Below are 25090 nucleotides of genomic sequence, written 5' to 3'. Positions count from 1 at the left end.
CTGCAAGCATCATTATATGTAATTTGGAAAGTGTTTTGCTGACATACATCTGCAAGCACTTCAGGAACACTTTCAAGCTGTGTTTACATGATATTAAACATCTGGATGAAAATTGAAAAAAATAATCAATTTGGATTGAAAACAAAACAGAAGTACAGATTTTGGTGTCCTGGCCCCTGGGATTGTGCATGCAGAGCAGATCTTCACAGCCCAGTAATGAGATAATGGTGCCCAAGAAGGGCCACTGAAATGGCCAAGGGGCAAAGGGGGCTTCCGTGGGAAGGCAGACTTTAAAAAGAGAATTCTATTGTGCAGACAAAGAAGGGATACAAGCAAAGACTAATATGAAGAACATGAGTCATAAAAATCCAAACTTTTGGATCCAATAGGTTTAAATCTTTAAGACAATGACTTCAATTCAACTGAAAATTCAGTAAATCCTGTTATCAGGGGATGGGTCTTTCAGGAAACTTAATCTTCTAGATAGTCAATAAATTCTTAAGATACTTGAAGTTTCACAGTTTATTTTCACCCTTGCATGTAGAAAGTTTTTCAAAACAATGAACTCTCTTCCAGTCCTCTCCTCTGGAATATATTTTTACCTTGGTTGCTACTTCAGTTCAGTATGTCTCATACATTTGTGACTCAGTAGGCCCTGGTAATGAACTCAGAGTATTAATACACTTCTGTTACTACCTCTATTTGTTAAGAGTTCTCTTTTTCCTTTCTCCCATTCCTGGTTTTATTCTTGTAACTTGTGTTAGGATAGGCTCTGTCATAAATAGGCCATGAAAAAAAAAAGACCTGATAAGATATTTTCTTGAGAGTTAATCCCAGTATGCCCCCAGAATGCTCCAGTACATCCCAGTATGTCCCAGTACATGTCAGTACATTCCAGTCTGCCCTAGTATGTCCCAGTACATGCCAGTACATCCCAGTATGCACCAGTACATCCCAGTAAGCCCCATATGTCCCAGTATGTTCCAGTATATCTCAGTATGCCCCAGTATGTCCCAATACATCCCAGTATGCCCCAGTATGCCCTAGTATGTCTCAGTACATGGTAGTACATCCCAGTATGCCCAGTACATCCCTGTACATCCCAGTATGTTTCAGCAGGTCCCAGTACATTCCAGTGCAGGCTGCCATGGGCCAGGAAAGGGGAGAGCAGTAACCTCTGATGTACTAATTGGAGGCCCTGTTCTTTGAGGGTATTTGGAGCTTGTTGCCCTGGACCTCTATAAGGCTGTGTAAAGCTGGACCTCACTGAAGGAGGACTCAGGCTTTTTCCCCATCCTTCCCACTGTTCTTCAAGGGTTCTTTCACTTTTACTTCCAGAGGCCTGATGTTCCCTTCAGTAAGAAGAAAGCCATCAAGGTTGCAGGAAGATGAGTGATATAGGCCATGTGGGCATGGGAAGGGATTATTATACCCAGCTCTGGTGCCCTATTCCTCCCTCTTGTTCTCTTGCCTAACGGAGTTTGGGAGTAAAGAAAGAAAACTAAATAATAAGTGTCAGTTTACGAGACTTACCAATGACATTTTCAAGTAGCTTAGGACCTTTACTTCATGATTTCCCTCTGGTTCTTGGCTATAGTTGTAATACATTTTGCAAGGAAACTAATAGTCCAAATATATTGGGAGTGCTTTCAAAAAAGCCAACCAAATAACTTTTTAAATAAGGTGAACGGACACAAAATGGTAGCTTATGTTAGGTAAGTTCTCCAGAAGTTTACACTGACTTCTTTCTGTTATTTCAGGTCATTGAAAATGGCCAGAACTCCAAATTATTCTGGTGTATGTAGGTCTAACTTTCCAAAAGAGACACATAAATGAAAGTGGTGAAACTGAGTCAAATATAACTCATTGTCATACGCTGGCACATGGCTCTCTGCTTGCAGAGCCAGATTGGGAATTTCAGATCAGAGGATATATAAGGGACCAGGGCACAAAGCACTCTGGGTAACAAATGAGATTGTCTTCTCTCTTGTCATCTAATGGAAGGGCACTTGATCAGAACTGACTTAGGATCATGTAGAAAATTTGGTCCTCAGAACCAGCATCTAAAGAGGTCTAGGACAGACAGGCAGCCCTTGAATTACATCCAGTTCATGAAAAGTTAGAAGAAACCTAGGTTTTAGTTAGATGTTCATGGGCTAGAATGAGGCTGGTGACAGTGATGTTGGTGAAGAAGGGGGTGTCACAACTTGGCAATGTTTGTGTCCGTGGTCCCCATCATTCAAGAGGCTGAGATGGAAGAATCACTTGAATCCAGTTAGGGTAACATGCAAGAACCCATCTTTTAAAAGTCGGGGTCAAGAGCTATAAGGTGTTAGATAGAGGAAAGAAAAAGTAAAATTTAGAGATCCATGGAAGACTTACAGTTAGAATTCAGTAGGACATTGGGTGCTAATATAGGAATAAAACAAAAGTAAGAAAGCAAAGCTAATGGCCATGAGTCTGGGAACTCAGAGCCTTTGGTTACAGTGAGAACTTTAGAAAGGCAGATTGCTCAGAGCAGAAGCTGAGAGCCTGCACCACACTGACCCTACCCTTCACACAAGGGGAGAAGAAGACAACAGATTGTGCTGTTGGCTTCCCAAAGCTCTCCTTCTGTTTTCTGCCAATAATCCCCCTTCTTGGTAACTCTTGCTGAAATACCACAGCATGAAGGGAGAAAGTAGGTGTCTTGTACACTTATTTTCTGAATGGAATCTTACTATTTGATCACTATATTTAATCAAATTTATCAAGAGGAATTAAAATATGAATTACAGGAATGTGGAAGATGAACTGATTTCCTGACTTCTCAACAATTATGTGCCTGAGACAAAATCCACATTGAGGAAAGGAACACAATTTGGAAGGCAAGAAGAACACAAGCCAACTGGAGCTGTGGTGTCAATAAGCTTTGCTCTGGGGGGAGGGCTAGTGCACTTGAACATGGTCACTGTGACTCAGATGTTATATTATAAAATGCTATCCTAAAAAAGCTTTAATAAATTCAACCACTCGTAAATGTCTACATAACACAAATTTGGCAAAGATCTAAAACCCAGCTAGGATTTACAGCCAACGGAGCAAATTGCTGAAGCATTGAAAACCTGTATTTCATGGTTGATATATATTTTGAAATCTCTCTCTGTGTGTGTGTGTGTGTGTGTGTGTGTGTGTGTGTGTGTGAGAGAGAGAGAGAGAGAGAGAGAGAGAGAGAGAGAGAGAGAGAGAGAGAGAGAGAGGCTGTAGGTAATTGTGCAGGCCAGAGGAAGGCATCAGTTTTGGAGCTGGAGTTACAGACAGGAGGTTGTGAGTCACCAAATAATGAATGCTGGGTACCAAATTCAGAAGCTCCGCAGTACATGCACTTAACTCCTAACTCCTCATATCTCCAGCCCCAATAATATGTTGTAATGAAAATAAATGTGATATTCTTGGCTAAAGAAGGGTTTCCCACATTTGTTGTAGTGTTTGAGGTGTGAAGATAGTCACATCAGTACCCATGAAGCCAGGCAGTGGTAGGGATATTCTCAAGGTTCCTGCTAAAAGGTTATGGTGTTAACACGTGCCCTTTCTCAGAATGATCAAAGGTTTATGGCAACCAGACATCGGACCCAGGGATTAGTAGATTCCTCCAGACACATTGGCTTTGAATCAAAACAGAAGAACAATGAAAGGACAATGCCAAAGGAAGACTTGGGAAAGAAAGTATTGACTAGACTGAAGACAAGAATCAACAGTTTAAATCCTGAGAAATAGAGGAGAGGGAGGGGAGGAAGAGACAAGGAAACTGAAAAGAGGTTTTGGCTAACTCCTGTTTTTGGAAACAGGCTAGCCGCTGAGGTGAAAGGAGGGTTAAGATCGGTATTAGAGAAAGAGCTTGTGACATCAGCTGTAAGTAAGAAGTAATGCAAGCAAGCAGAAGGGCCCCAGAGAAGGATTCTAGTATGATGGTGTGCCTTACATGAGGTCCCTGACCTGGGTTCTAGTGCTACCTGCCCCTAACTCTGGGTAAGGCACTCTATAATTTTAGACACGCTTCTTCTTATCTAAAGTGTCACGGTAGGACTGAGTGGCCTTGAGCACCCTCTTTTCCTTTCTCCACCCCTAGACTCAGCATGGACATTATGAAATCGGAGACTTACATAAATGAAGCCTTCAGGCTGGAACACGTATTTAGCTTTCCTAAGGATAAATTTTTTTTTTGAAGAGAAGAATAAAAGGTTCCACTCAACACTTGGCAAGCAACATTTGTTCTGTATAATAATTAGCAAGTAAGCATTATTTGTCATATAATTATAATAAAATTAAAAGGGAAATTTGGGGCATTCAGTTTTCCTTCGCATAGACCAGAGGGATGATTAACACAAACCATGGAGAACGGGAGCTGAAGGCGGATCCAGGGAGCCAATGCCAATTACAGAAGAAGAGTTCTGGTCTAGAAATCCTTAGGAATTCTGAGTTCCAATCTCACCTGCCACTCCAAGCACTTGGACATGCCATTTCTCCTCTGCCTCAACTGCGATGAAAGCAGAGGGCCAAATTCAATTCAGATCCTCTGTAAGAGCAATGCATGTGTCCAGCCCCAGATAATATGTCCTAATGAAAATAAATGTGATATTCTTGGCTATAAGAAAAAATTTCCACTTCTGTCTTAATGTGAAGTGTGAATCCTAAAGTAATTCCAAAGGAATCCTAAAGATATGGAACTCTAGCCTCCCATGATATCTCTGTCTATGACCCTCCAGCAAACATTATTCTTATGTCTAGGTCCTAATGAAGTCAAATTAGAACATCATCTTATCTATTTTCAAAGAAGGTAAAGGAATTTATGGGGTTGGCTACACGGGTAACGGAAGAGTGGAGATGTCAAATAGAGCTAGTGAGGCCATCTGAATGCTAGTTGCAGCAGGCAGCCATTGCCACTCTGAGCTGGAAGGACATAAAACAAGAGATGCTCTGATAGCATCCTAGATGCTGAAGTCACTTGATAGAAGATGGGGGTCACAGGCAAGACACAGCTGCCATCAGAAAGCTGAGATTCAGGGATAGAGGGCTGGGAAGAATTCCCTTGGTACTCATTCCCTTGCCCCCACTCACCCCAAGTTTTCAGTCAGCTAAAACAAAACTAAGCCAACAAAAATAAGAATCTGCAAAAGCAGAATACTGTACAGCCAACAAAGGGAAAGTTTCAAAAGACACCCATCCTAGTTTGCTTTTTGGTTACCGTGAGAAACACCACAACTAAAAGCAACATGGGAGGAAGGAATCTACCTCATCTTGTAGTCATGACAGGAACTTCAGCAGACCTGAAGCAGAAACCATTGAAGACTCTGCTAACCTGATTTCTCCCAGGCTCAAGTCCAGCTACCAATCATACACAGCCCTTACCCTGCCCTTACCCCATTTCCCCCCTCCCCCTTGCCTGTGTCCCCCTTTGCTCAGGATGGTACAACCCAGAGCAGGCAACTTAGCAGTCAAGAACATTCTCCACAAACATGCCCATGGGCTGATCTGATGGAGACAAATCTTCAACGGAGCTCCTTTTTCTCATGTGTGTTAAGGTGACAGCTAAGATCAGCATCACAGTGCACCAGCAGTGACTACAACTAGTAGAATTATTTATGGATTTTCTTTTATCTTCCTCCTTTGTACTTATATTTTCCCATTTTTTATGGTCAGAGTGCATTACATTTGAAAGCAGAGGTGGGAATCATAAAATCTTATTTTTTGCTAGAAAGAAAGAAATGTGAAAAGCCCCTCCCTTCTTTCGAGGCTGTGTTCCAGCCCCCTGTCCTGGTACTACATTTGTCCAGTGAACTCCCTTTAAGCAACAGCTCCTATGGAGCCATGATGGTTCCAGCAGAAGCTGACTTCATGTCTACCTTGAGAAACATTATTAGTAATGAGGCTGTCTTGAACAGGCCCTCATCTTCTGGGTCAAGGCCACCTCAGCCCAGAGAAAAGCACACTTGAATCTGGAGTCAGAGCTTTATAAACCACCTTCCTCAAAACCTCCCTCCCTTCTGCTGTCAAGAGGTTAGCAGACACGCCCTTTCCATCCCACAAGAGGAGACAGGCAAATGAGTCATAGCCCTGGCTCAGACTAAAGGAGGATTATTTCCTTAGCAGAAATGAATCTATTTTATTTTCTGTTTCTTGACACCTTACAGATAGATATACTTTCCCCACCAGATAGGCAACTTCTATAAAAACTGAGGAATTTTTGTTTGCTGAAGTTAAAAAAAAAAAAAAATGGCCAGTGGAAGTTAGACATTTCCATGTAGTAAGAGCTGCCAGGCTCCAGCGATGTAGTGGAAACAGTGAGAAGGTGGTTTGTGATGCTCCCACTCAAGATTCAAGTTTGCGGAGTGACGCCATTCTTCTAAAAATACAGGAAGGCTCTGCTGAAACCTAGATCCCCTCTCAGTTCCCAAACACTTTTTAAAGGAAAAAAAAAAAGTGCCGGGATGGATTTGTAAAGAGAGGATCCACCTTGGATTTCACTGTCTTCATTGGGCGATGGTCACGAGATATTGTTTAAGGGCTTCCTTCTCTAAGCCTAGGGTTCCCATCTGGAGGCACAGATAATGTGCATTCTGTTAACATTTCTCTTTAAACTTCTATGCCTGCAATCAGTTCCCTTTGTCTTGTCCCGTGACAACAGATTACATTCCATAGGAAACCAGAATGGAGATGTTATTTAGTTTGGATCTTTCTCTTCCATTGTTTAACAGCACATATGCTATTTCATTCTACATCTGTCTCATTATGCAGAAGTATGAGACTGGGAACAGCTAACCAAATAGGGATTGCTATGTAAAGACTTATCTCGTGGACTTCTCCAGACACTGTGATCGGTTCTTCCTTCTCTGCGCTCATGAACATTTACCTCTGAGCTCAAATAAACCGGTGTTCAGAAGAGGTCCGGGGATGGATGGACGCATGTGCGTTGGGAATTCGTGTTCTCAGGACTTTTCTGTTGATCTTGGCACAAGAAGGTTCCTGTTTAATTATTTTGCTGTTAGACATTGATTGTATCTGCATAATGCTAACAAAGCACCAGTCCATGAAACTTATACAGATAAGTAAAAACGAAAACACACCTTCCAAGTACAAGAAAACAAAGTCTAAGGCACAAAAAACAAACAAAAAAACATTCCTGTTGTTAAATTTAGAGTAGGTATTTAGAGATGCTAGGGGTGTGTGTGTGTGTGTGTGTGTGTGTGTGTGTGTGTGTGTGTGTGAGAGAGAGAGAGAGAGAGAGAGAGAGAGAGAGAGAGAGAGAGAGATCTATGGTGCTAGAGACTGACTTAGCATCTTAAACATGCTGGGCACACAGTCTATCACCAAGCCACATACTCCCCATCCTGTAAGCCCAATATTCTCTGTCATGTGACATCATCATTGCCATTTTCCTCTGTGGCATGGCTACAGCAAGCTTTTAAAAATTATTTTCTTATTTATTTTTTGAAGCAGGGTCTCACCTTGCAGAAGAGTCTGACCCGGAACTCACTGTACAGCCCAGGCTAACCTCGAACTTGTGGCTGGCAGTCCTGCCTCAGCCTCCCAGCGCTGGAATTGTGGGCATGAGTTATCAGCTTTAACTCAGCAAACATTTGAAATGACCCAGTTGTTTTTTTTTTTTTTCCTGAGCTCTAATTTGTATCCAATTTTGCATCCTCTTTTGCCTTTTATTTTTAAAAATTAGGGTTTTATTTTTATCTATTTGTTTCTAAATGAGATCCATTAGACTAAAGGACTTATTTTTTCCCCCTTATCAAACATTAGCAACGTGCTATTGTTGGGCAGTTGCTTCCACACTTGCTACTTTTACTCTTTCACAGGGGACTGTGAAGGAGATGCTAACACAGGAGGGGACAGAGAGGTTGGGCCATTTCCCCCAAAATACACATTTTATATAGGGGTTTTTCTTTTCTTCCTTTTTCTTTTTCTTTTTCCTTTTCTTTTTCTTTTTTTCCTTTTGCATTTCCTCAGATAAAACTTTTATCACCAAAGCCAATGAGTTTGAGTTTGGTCTTCCAGGAAACTTTCTCCTAGAATATAAAGTAGAGTTTTAATAGTGTTCTGTGAGGTTTACATCTATGGACTGCCGCAGTAAATAGCAGTTGCCCACTCTGGGCAGCCTTGATGTCAGTCCTCATGAACACACTGACCTGAGACCCAGATTCTTGCCTTGTGAAATGGGGTTAACAATAGGTTGAATCTATACAATAGCCAAATTTCAACAGTTTCCAATCTTCAAAATGCAATTTCAAATGGTTCAACCTAATGCGTCTCTGGGTGTTAGTTCAGACAAAATGAGTGCTCAGAGGATACACTGGAAGTCTAGCACCTTTAAGTCGGCGTTCTCTTCCTGATTAATTTTCTCTCAGGTCAATAGTTTGCAATTGCTGTAGGAAGTTTATAGTAATGAGAAGCAGGCTTGCGGCTTCGTGAATTTCAAAGCCTATAGTAGAGGAATACATGAAAGCTCATGGATACTTAGAAACCAACAGTGACCACTTTCCCATGAGGTGCTTCTCCTTCCTGCCTTGGCCACTTGATTAGTTAATAAATTGCTTTTGTGAAAAAGAAAATGAAAGGGGATGTTGAGAGCCTTTGTACTTTGCCTTTAACCCCATCAGCAAGAAACGAAATGGTTCCTCTCCAGCTCTCAGGCCAGAGGAAGACATCAGGTGTCCAACATTCCTCATTCCCTTCACATAGGACCTCTCATTGAACCTGGAACTAGGCTGACATCCAGCAAGTCCCAGAAATCCTCCTGTGGCTGCCCTCCACAGGGCTTACAGGCACCTGTAGGGGCCATGCAGGACTTTAATTCAGTTCCCCCACGCTGGAACACCAAGCATTTTTACCCACTAGGCCATCTCCCCAGAAAAGAAAACGTTCTAAAAATCAATTCATGCCTTTTGAGCTGGAGGCAAAACTTGGCTTGCCAGCTTGATTGGCAGGGCGGGTCCAGCCTTCCAGGCCAAATCAGGCTGGGCGCTCACCCAGCTCTCAGAACCAGCTCCACAAGCCACGCCCCCAGCGAGAGGAGTCAGAACTGCGGGAGTTATCTCTACCTGACTAGTTGTTTATTTCCTCACCAGGCGACAGGCTGGCTGCTTGTTCCTTCACAAGGGAGCCGGCATTATTCTTCCCACAAAATTCCTGCAAGACTGTTCGCTCCCCTCCCAACACGAGGTAACAGACACACAGATTTTCCTCAAAGGATCTAAGTGGTGAAGTGGAACTAAAACTGCAGCCTCACAACCTTAAACCCAGCAATACACCTTTTTCAGTGGGCAGAGAGGTGCATTTGCACTTAAACAATCTTGCAAAGTTTGCCACACTCAAAGGAGAGTCCTGGCTTCCCCCCACCAGCTCACCAGACTCCCAGACCAGGGCTCTGGGTGTAGAGGAACCTGGGCTATTTAATCCCAGTCAGGAGCACTGGACACTCCTCCTCTCCCTCCCTACACCCTACTCGCCACCAGCACCCCCCTCACCATCACCCCCCCCCCGCCCGCACCCGGACTCTACCCTCGCGTGCAGGCACTGGCGGGCGGCGGGCGGGCCACTGGAGCAGGCTTGGCCTCTTCGGAGCCGCCCCCTGGCCCTAGTGTCTGGCCACACACTGCCCACTCTGCACCGCCCGGGCTCCAGACTCTTTGCAGCCCATACGGTGTGTGCCGCGTCCATCCGAGCCAGGAGCGCCCCGCAGGCAGGCGGTGGTGGATGCGCGGGCGGCAGCCCACAGTATGGATTCAGATTCTGGAGAGCAGAGCGAGGGCGAGCCCGGGACTGCTGCAGGTAGCGAGGGGGCAACCCTGCCGGGAGGGTTGGGGTTAAAAAGGAGGGGAGGCCAGCGCAGGAAATCGAGAGTATTTCTTGGAGCTGTGGGGCAGAAGGCCGGTCCCCAGCAGCCCGAACCCTTCCATGCCGAGACTGGGGACTGGTTTGGGGCGTCCTCCCACCCCACTGCACTTAGGTGCGTCGGAGAGACGGGAGGGACATTTTGCCCGTGGATCGAAAAGTGGCAGGGTCTCCAGCGGAAGCCTTGGGGCGCACTGCAAGGTGGGGGTGGGGGAAAGGAGAGCTTGAGATATCTGTGTCTTGTAATTTGCAGTGGAAACCGAACTGAAGTAACTTCCCATGTGCTGCTTAGTCTGCCATCCTGGGGCGGTGAGACCACGCTTCAGAGTCAGTGGGAAGAAAAGACTCCTGGGTAGATCAGGGCTCCTGCCTGGGCTAATGTCTGAGGTTCTGAGACTGCTGGGCGAGCGGGTGCAGAAGTGCTAACCCATTCCTGTGGCGTGGCTAGCGGAGGTGGACCCCCAGGAGGGGTCCCAAAGTGACACGCAGAGCTGCCGGCCTTCCCCTTTAAGAGGTGCCACCGCTTTCCATCCATAATCAATAGGAATGCAAGCAATAGGATAGGAGGATGCTTATTTAGAGAAATGAATGCCCTTTTCTGCCTCTCCTCGGTACTGAGCAACAGGAGGAAGCTGCCCACAACCCAAGGTCTATTTTCCTCCATACTCACCCAACCTCCACCTGCAGGCTTCACCCCTCAGGCCCCTCCCTGGAGTGCAGGGTCCAGGACCACTCACTTTCTATCTACAGTCATCCTTCTGAGCACCCAGCACGCCTTGAAAGTTTGCTTGCCACACAGACCAGACCATGCCTGTCTGTTGGGAGTCTCCTAGCACAAACCTGTACACAGTCAGGTCCTCACACTTCCAAAGGGCACACCTGAGTGCCAAGAGTGGAGACCAGTTCGGGAAGGTCTACTAGACCGGGTGCTGGTGTAGGGAACGCGTGTTCAAGAATCAGGGTAAGATAGCATCTAGCCAAATGTTTTTGGTTTTTTGTTTTTACCTTTTTTTTTTTAATCTCCATTTTGCAGAGGTCCAGATTCTCTGCTTTGGGCCCTGGGTCACACCTCTCCCAGCTCCAGGTGGCTTTGGTCCTCACTTAGAGTGGGTAGGCTTCCTGGGCTAAGGTAGGCGGCATGGGAGGTATCTGCATGTGAGGATTCCAAAAGCTGCGCAAGGGACTCCTGCTTGGTGTAGTGTATGGGTGTGGGTGCTATTCCTAAGCAAGACCCCTTTGCATGCCTATGTGTTTCTGTGACTGTAAGGCACCAAGATTTCACTTCACAGGTGGCTTTTGGATCTTCTTTAATCATGTGATCCAATAGGTGTCTCTAGTAGGTAGGAGTGTGTATCCACGTATATCACCAAAGGTTGGGGAAGAGGGACATCAGAAACATTGTCGCTGACACTTTAGAAATCTCAGTCACAGTGTCACAACCTACCAACTTATTCTGTAGGTGGAAGCTAGGAAATTGAGGAATAAGAGAGGAAGGTAATGAGAGTCCTTAAAGGGAGGTGGGAGCAGGAAGAACCCCAGGGTTCTTAGTATTGAGAGGGACGAGGAGAAGAGGAATACATACATATACATATATATCCTAGTGTGCCCACTCCTCCAGCCTGCTTCAGCTCTGAATGTCACTGCCTGTCCAAGTGACTGACAGTCTGTGTGAGCCGCACAGCTCACAGCACACCTTGTCACTGGGGTCAGATGCGCCTGGAAGAGCAGGGCAGCTAGCTTTCACAAGCTGTCTCATTTGTTTGCACCTTACTGTTGTCTGCAGTCATTCCTTCTTTTCTGTGTGCTTGAGTCTCACGACTTGAACATTTATTTTAATGTCATGAGCCATTATGCTAAATGGCATTTAGTCTCACTCATTATTTTCAGTCTGAAAGTGTTCCCCTTAGTGACGAAGCTTCAGAATTAGCACTGTCTCTCCATCTTGCTCTGCTTGCATCCTGTCAAACGGAAGCTGTTGTTGCAGCTTCAGAGACAATTTAGAAGGCAGACATTTATCCATAGAGCTGTCATTTGTCTTTTACAAGAAACTCATATTCCTCTGTGGACCTGTACCTCCTCCAGGTGAACGAGTCTCTAAGGGAGAAAGGCAACAGAGTAAACTCCTCTGCAGGCACACTCACTTACTTTGTAACAAGTTGTACACAGACTGAATCTTTAAGATAAAGTTAAGAAAATAAACTCTAGGATTAGGAAGACCTTAGTGTCTCACTCAGGGGCAGGTAACTTCACTTCCTAACCATAGCACTACCATGATCAAGTAAATAACACCTGAAATGTATTCTTGGTCATTTCAGTAAATGGACACTGTTATTCATCACCTGAAATCTCTAGAAATATAACCTGGGTTATATTTAGGAATCCTACTAAATAATGGGTCCTAGTGCTTGTAGAGTAAACATTTCAAGGCCTGTATAAGAAGTCAATATATTTGTCATGATTACACTGATTAGCTGGTGAGATTTTTCTATTGTCTCCCTTTCGATACCTGGGAATGCTCCGAGTGAGTCTTGGTTTACATCTCTTCTCAACTTCATTGAAATTTAACCTCATCAAGATGGGGGGGCCTCCTGCTTCCCCCATTCGTTCTGGGGCTCTAGGAGAGTTATGAAAGATAACAGGACACCTCCGCCAGTCCTCCTGCTAATGTGGCAATGGCAGCTCCCATGTGGAGTGCTACTCCAAGTGGAAAAGAAGTGGCAGTCTCCTCCCACTGCTCCAGCTCCTAAACCTCTTCCCACCATCCAGGAGGCAAGAGATGCTCATGTCCTTCTTGTACTTGCCCATGATGGTCACCTGTTGGCAGGGGGTGGGGGCAGTTTCCATGTTTTTTTTTTCCTGCTTTAAGAGACTCTTCCAATGGTCTTCCATTTTATGTGGGGTAGATTTCTCATTGAACAACAAGCACGCTGGGCTGAGGAGGGCTCTGGAGGAGAGGTCTGGGGTGACATTTGTAGAAATCTTCCTTTTCTTTCCCTCCCAGGAGGCACGGGCTGATGTTTCTATGTCACTCTACTGTTCGAATCGCCCCTCCCTCTCTGTCATTTTATGGCTCCTTCTGTGATTAGGAAAGCAGCAGAGTTTATGGAACTCTGGATCCACTCCAGAGACCCAGCTTGGCAGTCTTCCATTTGGCAAATCTACCATCCACCTCTTGGAAATCCTAGGGTTTGATATATTAATTCTAAAGTGAATGAGAATCATTCCTAAGAAGCAACAGGGGATTAGCATTAGTTAAATCATTTTCTTTTTCCCTTTCTGACTTGGAAGATCAAGAGAGTCTGTCTACTCAGCTAAAGTCAAAGGACCTTGAACCAACAGCTCCCTGGTCCAGGAAAGACTGGCTGATTGTACCTGAGGAAGAAGGGCTGCAGAAAAGCCCTTCTGGGTGATGGAGTCTGTGCCTGAGGTAGTTGTTTTTAAAGAAAAGAAATGGTAAACCCTGGCTGCCTTTCCTGTTTCCTTGGATCCTAAGCTTGGTCCATCTAATAAGCAGTGGGTGGATGCAGTAAATTATGAAGAGGAGACAGACACTCCAGAAGCTAGATAGTTTGAGCAGAGGGACAGGTAAACAGGGAGGCAGCTGAAAGGCTGGGAGTTCTTAGGAAATAGAAAAAAAGTCAGTATAAGGCAGGCTAACCATAAGAAGGTCTTGAAAACTTGGGAAAGGGGTGTTCCATGACTGTTGGACAGACATGACCAACAGGAAACCATCACCAGAAACCACATCTTGCAGAGACAAAGAAAGGCAGAGATTACTGAGATCCGGAGTCCCTGCTTTCAGGGTGTGACCACAACACTGGAGAGGTGGCACACGAATGCAGGCCAGAGGAAGGGTGCAAATGACATTTCAGAGACAGCAGCAGAAGCTAGTTACAGATTGCACCCAAGCCATGAAAGGAGAAGGAAGGGAGACAGTAGCTTGTGTGGAGGCATAAGAGCAGCACAGCTGAGTGAAGCTGCCCCAGAGGCAGAGAAAGGCAGGGGGTTGAGTCCCAGACCCAGCTAATGTTCCCAGATCTCTGTCCCCTCAGGCACTTGACAGTGAGGTTTTGTTTAATGATCTTTTCTTCTCTGGATCTGAGGTAAATTCTTAGACTCTGCAGGTTTGTTTGGTGAGCTTTAGGGGTCTGCTGAGTCCCATTGCTAGGCCAACAGTGGAGGCTGTTGAATCCTCTCTGCTGATGGATTGATAATGATGAACTGGCTAACTGAAGGCAGGAATGGCCTGGGCACACTACCATTTGGCTATTAGTCAAGTTCCTTTCCTTGTTCCTGTTTTTGAAGCTTGAACTGGTTTCTGTCCTGCCCACACGCTGAGCTGTAGCTGTTGGATGATCTTCTGTTTCTTCGCATCCTCAGATTCTGTGGATGTGGTTTTAAAGATAGACATATGAACATCTGGAGGGACTTCCTGGGAACTTGACACTCATGGCCAGGCCAGGGGCAGAAGCCTACCCTATAAAGTACAACTGGCAGGTGTGATGTCTTCTGCTTTGCTTGCCGTGTCTGACAATTTCTGCACTGACCTGGACTCTGTTAGAAATAATGAGGAATTGTAAAGAGAGATAAAAGAGTCTGTTCTGTCCTCTAGGGTTTGGCATTGCATGGGGGAAGCAGGTTAGAGATATTGCTAGCTAAAATGCACCAGGATTCTAGACCTCTCTTTCCTGGGATTACATCCCTATCTCTTTTGTATTCTTCCTTAGCACTGGACACAGTATTCTGTATTTTGTGATTGTTCTTATCCTGGGCTATTGTATTTGTGAGCTTCCTAAAGGTTAGGACTGGCTCTTTCATCATGTGTATCATGCACCCCCACACCACCTATGTGCCTTAGTCCCAGTGGCAGGTTGCTGGATGCGTAGGAGGCAAGCATGCGTGCATGGGCAGGTGGGTTGGTTCTCCAGGAAGCAGACTCTGCGGTAGAACTTGGCTGGAGGAAGGTCGGTCTGTTTTGTTTTTGTGTTTGAACATCTCTCGGGATCAATATCTGTAGAAGAAGAGGTGAGGGGAAGGGCAGGAAGCAGCTGTTTGCAGTCATGTTAGGTAGAGGAAACACTTGCTCCAAAATCTGTGAAATTGGGCAACCTTAGCAGTATGTAATGTAGGACTTGGAACATGGGGTAACATTGTTGGTTCTCATGGGAAGTTTCTGAAATAGTGTATATGACTATGCACATATAAACACATTTCCAATATAGTACCTGTTTTTATCATTTGGCAGCCAAATGTAACTATTGTCACCTTCTCCATTAGTACTGTCTCTAATGGGTTCATTCTCTGACACAGCTACCACTAACTTCTACTTTAATGCGCATTTAAACATATCTATCTATCTATCTATCTATCTATCTATCTATCTATCTATCTATCTATCTACCTATCTATCTGTGTTTGGAGACAGGGTTTCTTTGTGTGTCCCTGGCTGTTTAGATCTCTAGGAAGATACCCTATAAATAATTTTGTTTAGTGTTTCAGTTACTTGGCCTCTAATTTATATAAAATGTCTGTGTAGGTGGGTGCTTGCAGTATATAGAGAAAAATATAGGGTTGAGGGTATATCTCAGTGGTAGAGTGCTTTCCTAGCATGGATAAATACCTGACTTTGATTCCAACAGCATAAAGAAGAGAGGAGAGAAAGGAAGGTAGAGAAGGAAAAGAAAAAGAAAAACGAGAGAATTTAAAGAATAAACTTCACTTAACAACTCCTCCCTAGACAAACAAACAACAAACAAACAAGCAAGCAAAAAACCATAAGACGGACCCTTCCCCTCCCATATATGTTGAGGCATAAAAATAAGCTCTGTCTGTTTTACATCAGAAATGTTCTTTTTGGTTAAATGCTTACTGGGTTTCTTAGACATCATTGCTTGGGAATAAATTTGAGCAAGTTCATGGAAAATCTACCCATGTACAGACTATAAAACTGGAAGGTTTTGGCAGCACAGAGAGTGCTGGACACACCCTAATAGAAACCAGGACTTTGTAATTCAGTTCTCTGGGAAGAAAAAGAGACACTTTGGTGGTGTCCAATATTGCTTAAACTAGAGAAACCACAGAGACAGCCACTGGCTGCTAGATTCTGTTTCAAAAGTAAAATATGCTTTCTGTGAACTGTTCTAGCCCCAAAAGCAGAATTTTAGTAATGATACACAGCTCTGGGGAGACCTCCAGCTTATTTTTTTTTTCACATGATAGAGACATCCACTTCATATGTGAGACAGGAAGTGCTTTTAATGGTGGGTACGTGTGAGTGTTCTGTGCTCCTAACTTGGGGCCTGCAATTCAGCTGGAAGGTTATGAAACAGGGAGTAGAGTAGGGGAAGGCGGTGACGGGCTGTTACTGCACCAGTTCTTTGCCACTGCCTTTGAATCCTGCTTCCTCGGTTTCTAGTGGATAAAATTAAGAAAGGCAGTGAAGAAAGAGTGGGATTAGAGACTCTAGGTTGAGAGAAACAAGGATCTTAAGTGGTCAAGCAAAAGGAAGACAGTTGGAAGGTTGTTTTGTCACCAAAAGTCCAGCCTTAAGAATGGTACCTCATTTTTAAATTTTACATTAAGCCCTTATAATGTCTTAAAGTTAGTCATTCCCATGGTATTTAATATAATATATTAACCATGCTTCTGGGTTAAATGCTAGAAATAGCCTACTAGGCACAGAATGTAACTAACTTTCTTAAGACTGCATCTTTTGAGTGGAGATGAAGCCAGCCTAAGTCCAAATCCTGTTCTCTTGTACAGGTAGACCATGTGTTGGGTTGACAGATGTCACTAGACCGCTTTGCATATCCTGCTCAATTCCCTTGGTTCCCAGAACCCTGACAACTGTACCTCCCTGTCAATTAGGGCATTGTTTATCTGGGCTTGTCGTAAGGAAGTAATCTCCAGATGATTTCGCCTTAATGATGCTGCTGTCATATTAATGACAGATCATTTTTCAGCCCAGCTAACCAGCATTGATTGTCACAGTAAAAGTTTCCACTTCAATGGTGCAGGTCTCCTGTTAATCGCATCTGATTCTTCAGTCTCTGCTGACGAGAAACCACAGATTTTAAATTCAGAGTATCCTAGGAACAGCCCTGCTAGTCTTTGCTTCCCTCTCAGACATCACAGCCCAGGCCTCCACTGTCCGCTCTGCTCACTGCATTCTCCTCTAAGGTCCCACAACAGGTCATGAAACTCTGAGAACTCCCAGCCCAAAGTTCCAGGCTCTTCCACAGTTCTCGCCCCCAAACAACTTAGTCAGGTCTTTCACGACAGTACCCTACATTCCTGATACCAGTGTCTACTCTAGTTTGTTCTCTGTCGCCATGATCAACACCATCATTAAAAGAATCTTATGGAAGAGAGGTTTTAGTTGCAGCATATAGTTAGAGTCCATCCTGGAGGGAAGCCGAGGCAGGAGCTTGAAAGAGAAACCACAGAGGAATGCTACTGATGGGTTTGCTTCTTCCAAGCTTGTGTTCAGTTACCTTTCTTATACAGCCCGTGCCCACATGCCCAGAGATAGTACCACTCCCAGTGGGAAGGGGGAAGGGTTCTCCTGCATCAATTAGCAATCAAGAAAATTCTCAACAGACTTGCCCACCGGCTAGACTGATGGGAGGAATTCTTCAAGGTGATTCCTCAAAAAACTAACCCCCCCTCCCCTCCGTTTCCTCTGTTGGGTTTCCTATTCTGGGCATATTTGCCAGAAGATTGGCCACCACAGCCCACACCTCCACCTTGCTGAGCATCTTCTGCCCTTGAGTCAGGTTCATTCCCTTTTCTCACTTAGAGGCACCCTACATGTAACCCTCGGATTATATTTTTGCTTCTTTTTTTTTAAAGATTTATTTATTTATTTCATGTATGTGAGCACACTGACACTGTCTTCAGACACTACCAGAAAAGGGCATCGGATCCCATCCGTTGTGAGCCACCATGTGGTTGCTGGGATTTGAACTCAGGACCTGTGGAAAAGCAGTCAGTGCTCTTACCTGCTGAGCCATCTCTCCAGCCCAAGTTCTTATTTCTTGAGGAGTATGATCATCCAGTTGCATGGTTGCCACAAAGGTTAATTTGGTTTGAGCGTTAACAGCTATCGGTTTCAAAAAAAAAAAAATTACCATCCCCTAGTTCTCCAGTATGTCTTCCCTTTCTTGAGACTGATTTTTTTTTTAATTTAAAGAATTAAATTTGTTGTAAGGAAACTGGGAAACAAGTTCCCTTCTGTTAAGCTTCTCTATCTTTAGGATATAACGTCGTAATTTACTGAATCAAGCCCATTGAGAAGGCAGGGAGAACTACCTTTATATAAGGCCAACTTTTAGAGAGCCCAGAGTAGTATGTGACAGAAATTGAACCTCAATTGCTTTAACTCTTTGACTAAATGTTCTGTGATCCTGATGCTCCTGCACCGTGCATGACTATTACTATTGTATTCCCCGAGATACCCTTTTCCTGGCTGTGCCCGCCCCCCCCCCAGGGTACAGTGGTTGACTTTGCTCTTCTGACAAACCCTTCCCTTGAGGCAGTGCCACTCATTCTTATAGCACAAAGCTACCGTTGTATTGTTTACAATAAGCAAACGCTACCAGGACAGTTACATTATCTTGATCACCAAATGTGTGGTGTAATATGTACTGTTTTGAACTGATCACCCCAAAGGAAGAACATGGGAAACAAAACTCAAATAACCAAAATAAACAATTTCAATGTTCAGTCAAATAATTACTGAATGATTGATTCCCAGTGATTACACAGAAACAATGTGACATCTATACACTAAACACTTGATGAATATGAGCAGTACAACATTATTTAGCTCCTTTTTCCTTGACAGTTTGATTATTTTTATTAATTTATTTGTTCACACATTTACAGCTGTTAAGAAAAGTTCGTCTGAAGAATATTTAATGATACAGAGAAGAATTAATATTATAGCACTTCTCAAAGAAAGTTTAATACTCTATGATCTCAGTTTTGTTGAGTGTTCATAGGTAGGTATGAGCATATACGCACATATACACATCGATAGGCACAACCATTTGTGAAATGAGTGAGATATACTTCCTGTGGATTTTCCCTCCATAAATGCATATGATTTTCCACAGGAATTGTTCTTGAAAAGCAACAGCCAGGAGCTGGTGTTGATGAAGCTCAGTACAGCACTTCTGCTTAGCATGTGTAAGGCCCTGGATTTGATCTCAGGGACCATAAGTTAAGAGAAAAATCCAAGTGTGACCCACCATTCCCTTCCATGGCTCTTCCTTCTGACTTGCTGGTAATCTTGTACTGTTCTCTCTCCTGATTCTTCCCTGGACTCTGACTTCTTCCATTCTCCTACATCTCAGCAATTCTCCATGCCTGGAGTGAGCCCACCCCTGCCCTTAGCCCTCTTTCTCCCATGGTTTCCCAGCTGGGCTCTGGATCTTGATAGGATCAACTGGGGGAGCCTGTGGACTCCATTCATTTGGCTTTCTTGGAGCACAACATTACAGTATTTTGCTAGCCAGCAGCATGGACATCTGGCATCTCTGACTTTCCCCCATCTCCCTGTGACTCTTTCTCTATTTTTGACTTCTATCCTAATTATGACTGACTTTTTTCCTTTGGTTTACATGTTTTGCTTTTGTATTTTATTACTTTTAAAACTTGGGGAGAAAAAGAACATTTAAAGTTTGCTATCACAAGATTACATTAGCTTATCGGCTTGTCACCCTTACCATTTATCTACCATTCTAAAACAAACTCGGCATGGAGGAGTTATGTGGCAGTGAGTTTAATTATAGAAATAATATCTGTTCCTGAGGCAGTTAGGTGGAAATCTGATTGAGGGATTTCTTGGAGCCTGAAAAGAAGAAACCACACAGTAGGTTCACTCCTTCTGTCTCCTCCTCCAACTGCAGCCTACCAAACAAAGGCAGCCTATCAGGCAGCTGGTAGGAGAGAGCAATACTCACATTTACAGCATTGTTAATACAGTTTTAAAATTTCTCTCAATCCCTGTTAAGGATTAGTGTTCATTATTTGCCAGGATTTTTGGCTATACTTACTTTGTTGGCTTATTTTATTTAAAAAATGGTTTATTTTATGCATACTCAAAAACAAAATTATAATAGATTATGTAGAGAACTCTCTTCTCCACATACAGAAACTATTTAGCTTTCAAGTAGAAAGCAAATCAAGACATTCCATTACTTAGTTCCCTGCCAAGCTGACTTGGGACTGGGATGTAGCTCATGAGTAAGAACACTTGGTAAAGCCCTGGGTTGAATCCCCAGTTGCTATTTGAGAAGACTTTTCCTGAGGAGACTCAGCACACATCCCTACTAACCCCAAATTGGGAGCCCATGCATGACTGATACTACTGAAGTCCACATTGGTGAATCTATGAGTTTTACTTGGACTACTTAAAGGATATGGGTGAGGGGTACTTACAGGGGCAGAAATGACTTAAAGACACCACCACTATCACAGCCCACCCCCAAGCATGGGTGACAGCTCATAAAAGCTGGGCACCTAGAGCTCACTGCACAGCCTGTAGGCAGCTCAGCAGATTGGAGAGTATCCTTCTAAGGAGCGTCATTTGGTCTGAGCTTCTTCTGGGCAATTCAGCTGGTCTCTGCTTCTTTTTCAGACTGTTTCACTAGTCTCAGAAGCCTTGAATTGCCTTTGCCTGAGTGAGAGTGACTTACAACAGTCTTTCTCCTTCTCCTTCTCCTTCTCCTTCTCCTTCTCCTTCTCCTTCTCCTTCTCCTTCTCCTTCTCCTTCTCCTTCTCCTTCTCCTTCTCCTTCTCCTTCTCCTTCTCCTTCTCCTTTCTCCTTCTTTTTCTCCCTACTCCCCCTCCTTCTTCTCTTCTCCCATACCATTCTTTCTTTCCTTCCACTTTGTCTTTTTCACATTTATTTATTTAGTGTGTGTGTACACGTGTTTGTACATGCCGTGTCATACATACAGAGGTCAGAGGACAACTTTGCAGATGTTGGTTCTCTCCTTCCATCATGTGAGTTCCAGGAATTGAACTCAAGTCATCAGGCTTGACAGAAAATGCTGTTACCGGCCTCCACAGATACAAAAATATTGAAATTATCCCACGCATCCTATCTGATCACCACTGACTAAGGATGATCTTCAATAACAACATAAATAATTGAAAGCCAACATTCACGTGGAAACTGAACAACACTCTACTCAATGATTCCTTGGTCAAGGATGAAATAAAGAAAGAAATTAAAGATGTTTTAGAGTGTAATGAAAATGAAGCCACAACATACCCAAACTTATGGGACACAATGAAGGCAGTCCTAAGAGGAAAACTCATAGCCCTAAGTGCCTCCAAAACAAAACTAGAGAGAGTGTACACTAGCAGGCTGACAACACATCTAGAAGCTCTAGAACTAAAGGAAGCAAATTCACCCAAGAGGAGTAGATGGCAGGAAATAATCAAACTCAGGGCTGAAATCAACCAAGTGGAAACAAAAAGAACTATTCAAAGAATCAACCAAACCAGTAGCTGGTTCTTTGACAAAATCAACAAGATAGATAAACCCTTAGCCAGACTAACTAGAGGGCACAGGTACAGTATCCTAATTAACAAAATCAAAAATGAAAAAGGAGATATAACAACAGAATCTGAGAAAATCCAAAACATCATCAGATCCTACTACAAAGGGCTATACTCAACAAAACTGGAGAACCTGGATGAAATGGACAACTTCTTAGACAGATATCAGGTACCAAAGTTAAATCAGGATCAGATTAACAATCTAAATAGTCCCATTTCCCCTAAAGAAATAGAAGCAGTCATCAATAGTCTCCTAACCAAAAAACCCAGGACCAGATGAATTTAGTGCAGAGTTCTACCAGACCTTCAAAGAAGACCTAATTCGAACTCTTCTCAAACTATTCCACAAAATAGAAACAGAAGGTACTCTATCCAACTCAATCTATGAAGCCACAATTACTCTGATACCTAAACCACAGAAAGATCCAACAAAGAAAGAGAACTTCAGACCAATTTCCCTTATGAATATCAATGCAAAAATACTCAATAAAATCCTCGCAAACCACATCCAAGAACACATAAGAGCAATCATCCATCATGACCAAGTAGGTCTCATCCTAGGGATGCAGGGATGGTTTAGTATATGGAAATTCATCGACATAATCCACTATATAAACAAACTCAAAGACAAAAACCACATGATCATCTCCTTAGATGCTGAGAAAGCATTTGACAAAATCCAACACTCCTTCATGATAAAATTCTTGGAAAGATCAGGAATTCAAGGCCCATACCTAAACATAATAAAAGCAATATGCAGCAAACCAGTAGCCAACATCAGACTAAATGGAGAGAAACTCAAAGCAATCCCACTAAAATCAGAGACTAGACAAGGCTGCCAACTTTCTCCCTACCTATTCAACATAGTACTTGAAGTCCTAGCCAGAGCAATTCGACAACAAAAGATCAAGGGGATACAAATTGGAAAGGAAAAGGTCAAAATATCACTATTTGCAGATGATATGATAGAATATATAAGTGACCCCAAAAATTCCACCAGAGAACTCCTAAACCTGATAAACAGCTTCAGTGCAGTAGCTGGATATAAAATTAACTCAAACAAATCAATGACCTTTCTCTACACAGAGAATAAATGGGCTGAGAAAGAAATTAGGGGAGCAACACCCTTCAAAACAGTCACAAATAATATAAAATACCTTGGTGTGACTCTAACTAAGGAAGTGAAAGATCTGTATGATAAGAACTTCAAGTCTCTGAAGAAAGAAATTGAAGAAGATCTCAGAAGATGGAAAGATCTCCCATGCTCATGGATTGGCAGGATTAATATAGTAAAAATGGCTATCCTGCCAAAAGCAATCTACAGATTCAATGCAATCCCCATCAAAATTCCAACTCAATTCTTCACTGAGTTAGAAAGGGCAATTTGCAAATTCATCTGGAATAACAAAAAACCTAGGATAGCAGAAACTATCCTGAGCAATAAAAAGAACCTCTGGTGGAATCACCATACCTGACATTAAGCTGTACTACAGAGCAATTGTGATAAAAGCTGCATGGTACTGGTACGGTGACAGTCAGGTAGATCAATGGAATAGAATTGAAGACCCAGAAATAAATCCTCACACCTATGGTCACTTTATCTTTGACAAGGGAGCTAAAACCATCCAGTGGAAAAAAGACAGCATTTTCAACAAATGGTGCTGGCACAACTGACAGTTATCATGTAGAAGAATGCAAATTGATCCATTCTTATCTCCTTGTACAAAGCTCAAGTCTAAGTGGATAGAAGGCCTCCACATAAAACCAGAGACACTGAAATTAATAGAGGAGAAAGTGGGGGAAAGCCTCAAAGATATGGGCACAGGGTAAAAAAAAAAAATCCTAAACAGAACAGTAATGACTTGTGCTGTAAGATCAAGAATTGACAAATGGGACCTCATAAAATAGCAAAGCTTCTGTAAGGCAAAAGACACTGTCAATAAGACAAAAAGGCCACCAACAGATTGGGAAAGGATTTTTACCAATCCTAAATCTGATAGGGGACTAATATCCAATATATACAAAGAGCTCAAGAAGCTAGACTCCAGAAATTCAAATAACCCCATTAAAAAATGGGGTGCAAAGCTAAACAAAGAATTCTCAACTGAGGAATACCGAATGGCTGAGAAGCACCTGAAAAAATGTTCAATATTCTTAATCATCAGGGAAAGGCAAATCAAAACAACCTTGAGATTCCATCTCACACCAGTCAGAATGGCTAAGATCAAAACTTCAGGTGACAGCAAATGCTGGCGAGGATGTGGAGAAAGAGGAACACTCCTCCATTGCTGGTGGGATTGCAAGCTTGTACAACCACTCTGGAAGTCAGTTTCGCAGTTCCTCAGAAAATTGGACATAATAATACTGAAAGATCCAGCAATACCTCTCCTGGGCATATAACCAGAAGATGTTCCAACTGGTAATAAGAACACATGCTCCACTATGTTCATAGCAGCCTTATTTATAATAGCCAAAAGCTGGAAAGAACCAAGATGTCCCTCAACAGGGGAATGGATACAGAAAATGTGGTACATTTACACATTGGAGTACTACTCAGCTATTAAAAACAATGAATTTATGAAATTCTTGGACAAATGGATGTATCTGGAGGATATCATCCTTAGTGAGGTAACCCAATCACAAAAGAAGTCATTAGATATATACTCACTGCTAAGTGGATATTAGCCCAGAAACTTAGAACACCCAAGATACAATTTGCAAAACACAAGAAACTCAAGAAGACGGAAGACCAACGGGTGGATATTTCATTCCTCCTTAGAATAGGGAACAAAATACCCATGAAAGGAGTTACAGAGACAAAGTTTGGAGCTAAGACGAAAGGATGGACTATCCAGAGACTACCCCACCTGGGATCCATCCCATAATCAGCCACCAAATCCAGACACTATTGCATATGCCAGCAAGATTTTGATGAAGGGACCCTGGTATAGCTGTCTCATATGAGGCTATGCCAGTGCCTGGCAAATACAGAAGTGGATGCTCACAGTCATCTATAAGATGGAACACATGGAGAAGCTAGAGAAAGAACCCAAGGAGCTGAAGGGGTCTGCAGCCCTATAGGTGGAACAACAATATGAACTAACCAGTACTCCCAGAGCTCGCATCTCTAGCTGCATATGTAGAAGATGGCATAGTTGGCCATCACTGGGAAGAGAGGCCCCTTGGTATTGCAAACTTTATATGCCCCAGAACAGGGGAATGCCAGGGCCAAGAATTGGGAGTGGGTGGGTAGGGGAACAGGGCATGAGGAGGGTATAGGGAACTTTCGGGATAGCATGTGAAATGTATAAAAAGAAAATATCTAATAAAAAATTAAAAATTAAAAAATTTTAAAAAAAGAAAATGCTGTTACCAGATGAACCATCTAGTCACCCCCTTCTCCTAGTTTGCCTCCTGCCCCCCACTTTTCTTTCTTATTTGCATTTCATCCTGAATGCAGTTTCCCCTCCCTCCTCTCCTCCCTGTCCTTTCCCCACCTCCACTCCCTCCCATCCTTTCCTCCTCCATTTCTCTTCAGAAAATGGGAGCCCCCCGCCCCATGGATATCAACCAGCCCTGGCCTATCAAATTGCAGCAAAACTAGGCACATGCTCTCCTATTGAGGCTAGCCTAGGCAGCC

At 43.3% G+C, this 25090-nt stretch overlaps 1 protein-coding gene across 1 annotated transcript in view; it reads left to right on the top strand.

The window, feature by feature from the left end:
- Positions 1-9627: 9627 nt before the first annotated feature.
- Tipe3 (TNF alpha induced protein 8 like 3) overlaps positions 9628-25090 on the top strand; it is a 41967-nt gene continuing 26504 nt past the window's right edge. The window contains exon 1 of the mRNA XM_021173262.2: positions 9628-9816. Coding sequence (XP_021028921.1) covers positions 9765-9816 — 52 coding nt within the window. The 5' untranslated portion in view covers positions 9628-9764. The remainder of the gene's footprint in view (positions 9817-25090) is intronic.

This window comes from Mus caroli, unplaced genomic scaffold (assembly GCF_978045245.1).
Source record: "Mus caroli unplaced genomic scaffold, Mus_caroli_1 scaffold_11, whole genome shotgun sequence".
Taxonomy (NCBI): domain Eukaryota; kingdom Metazoa; phylum Chordata; class Mammalia; order Rodentia; family Muridae; genus Mus; species Mus caroli.
This window is presented reverse-complemented; position numbering and strand designations above follow the sequence as displayed.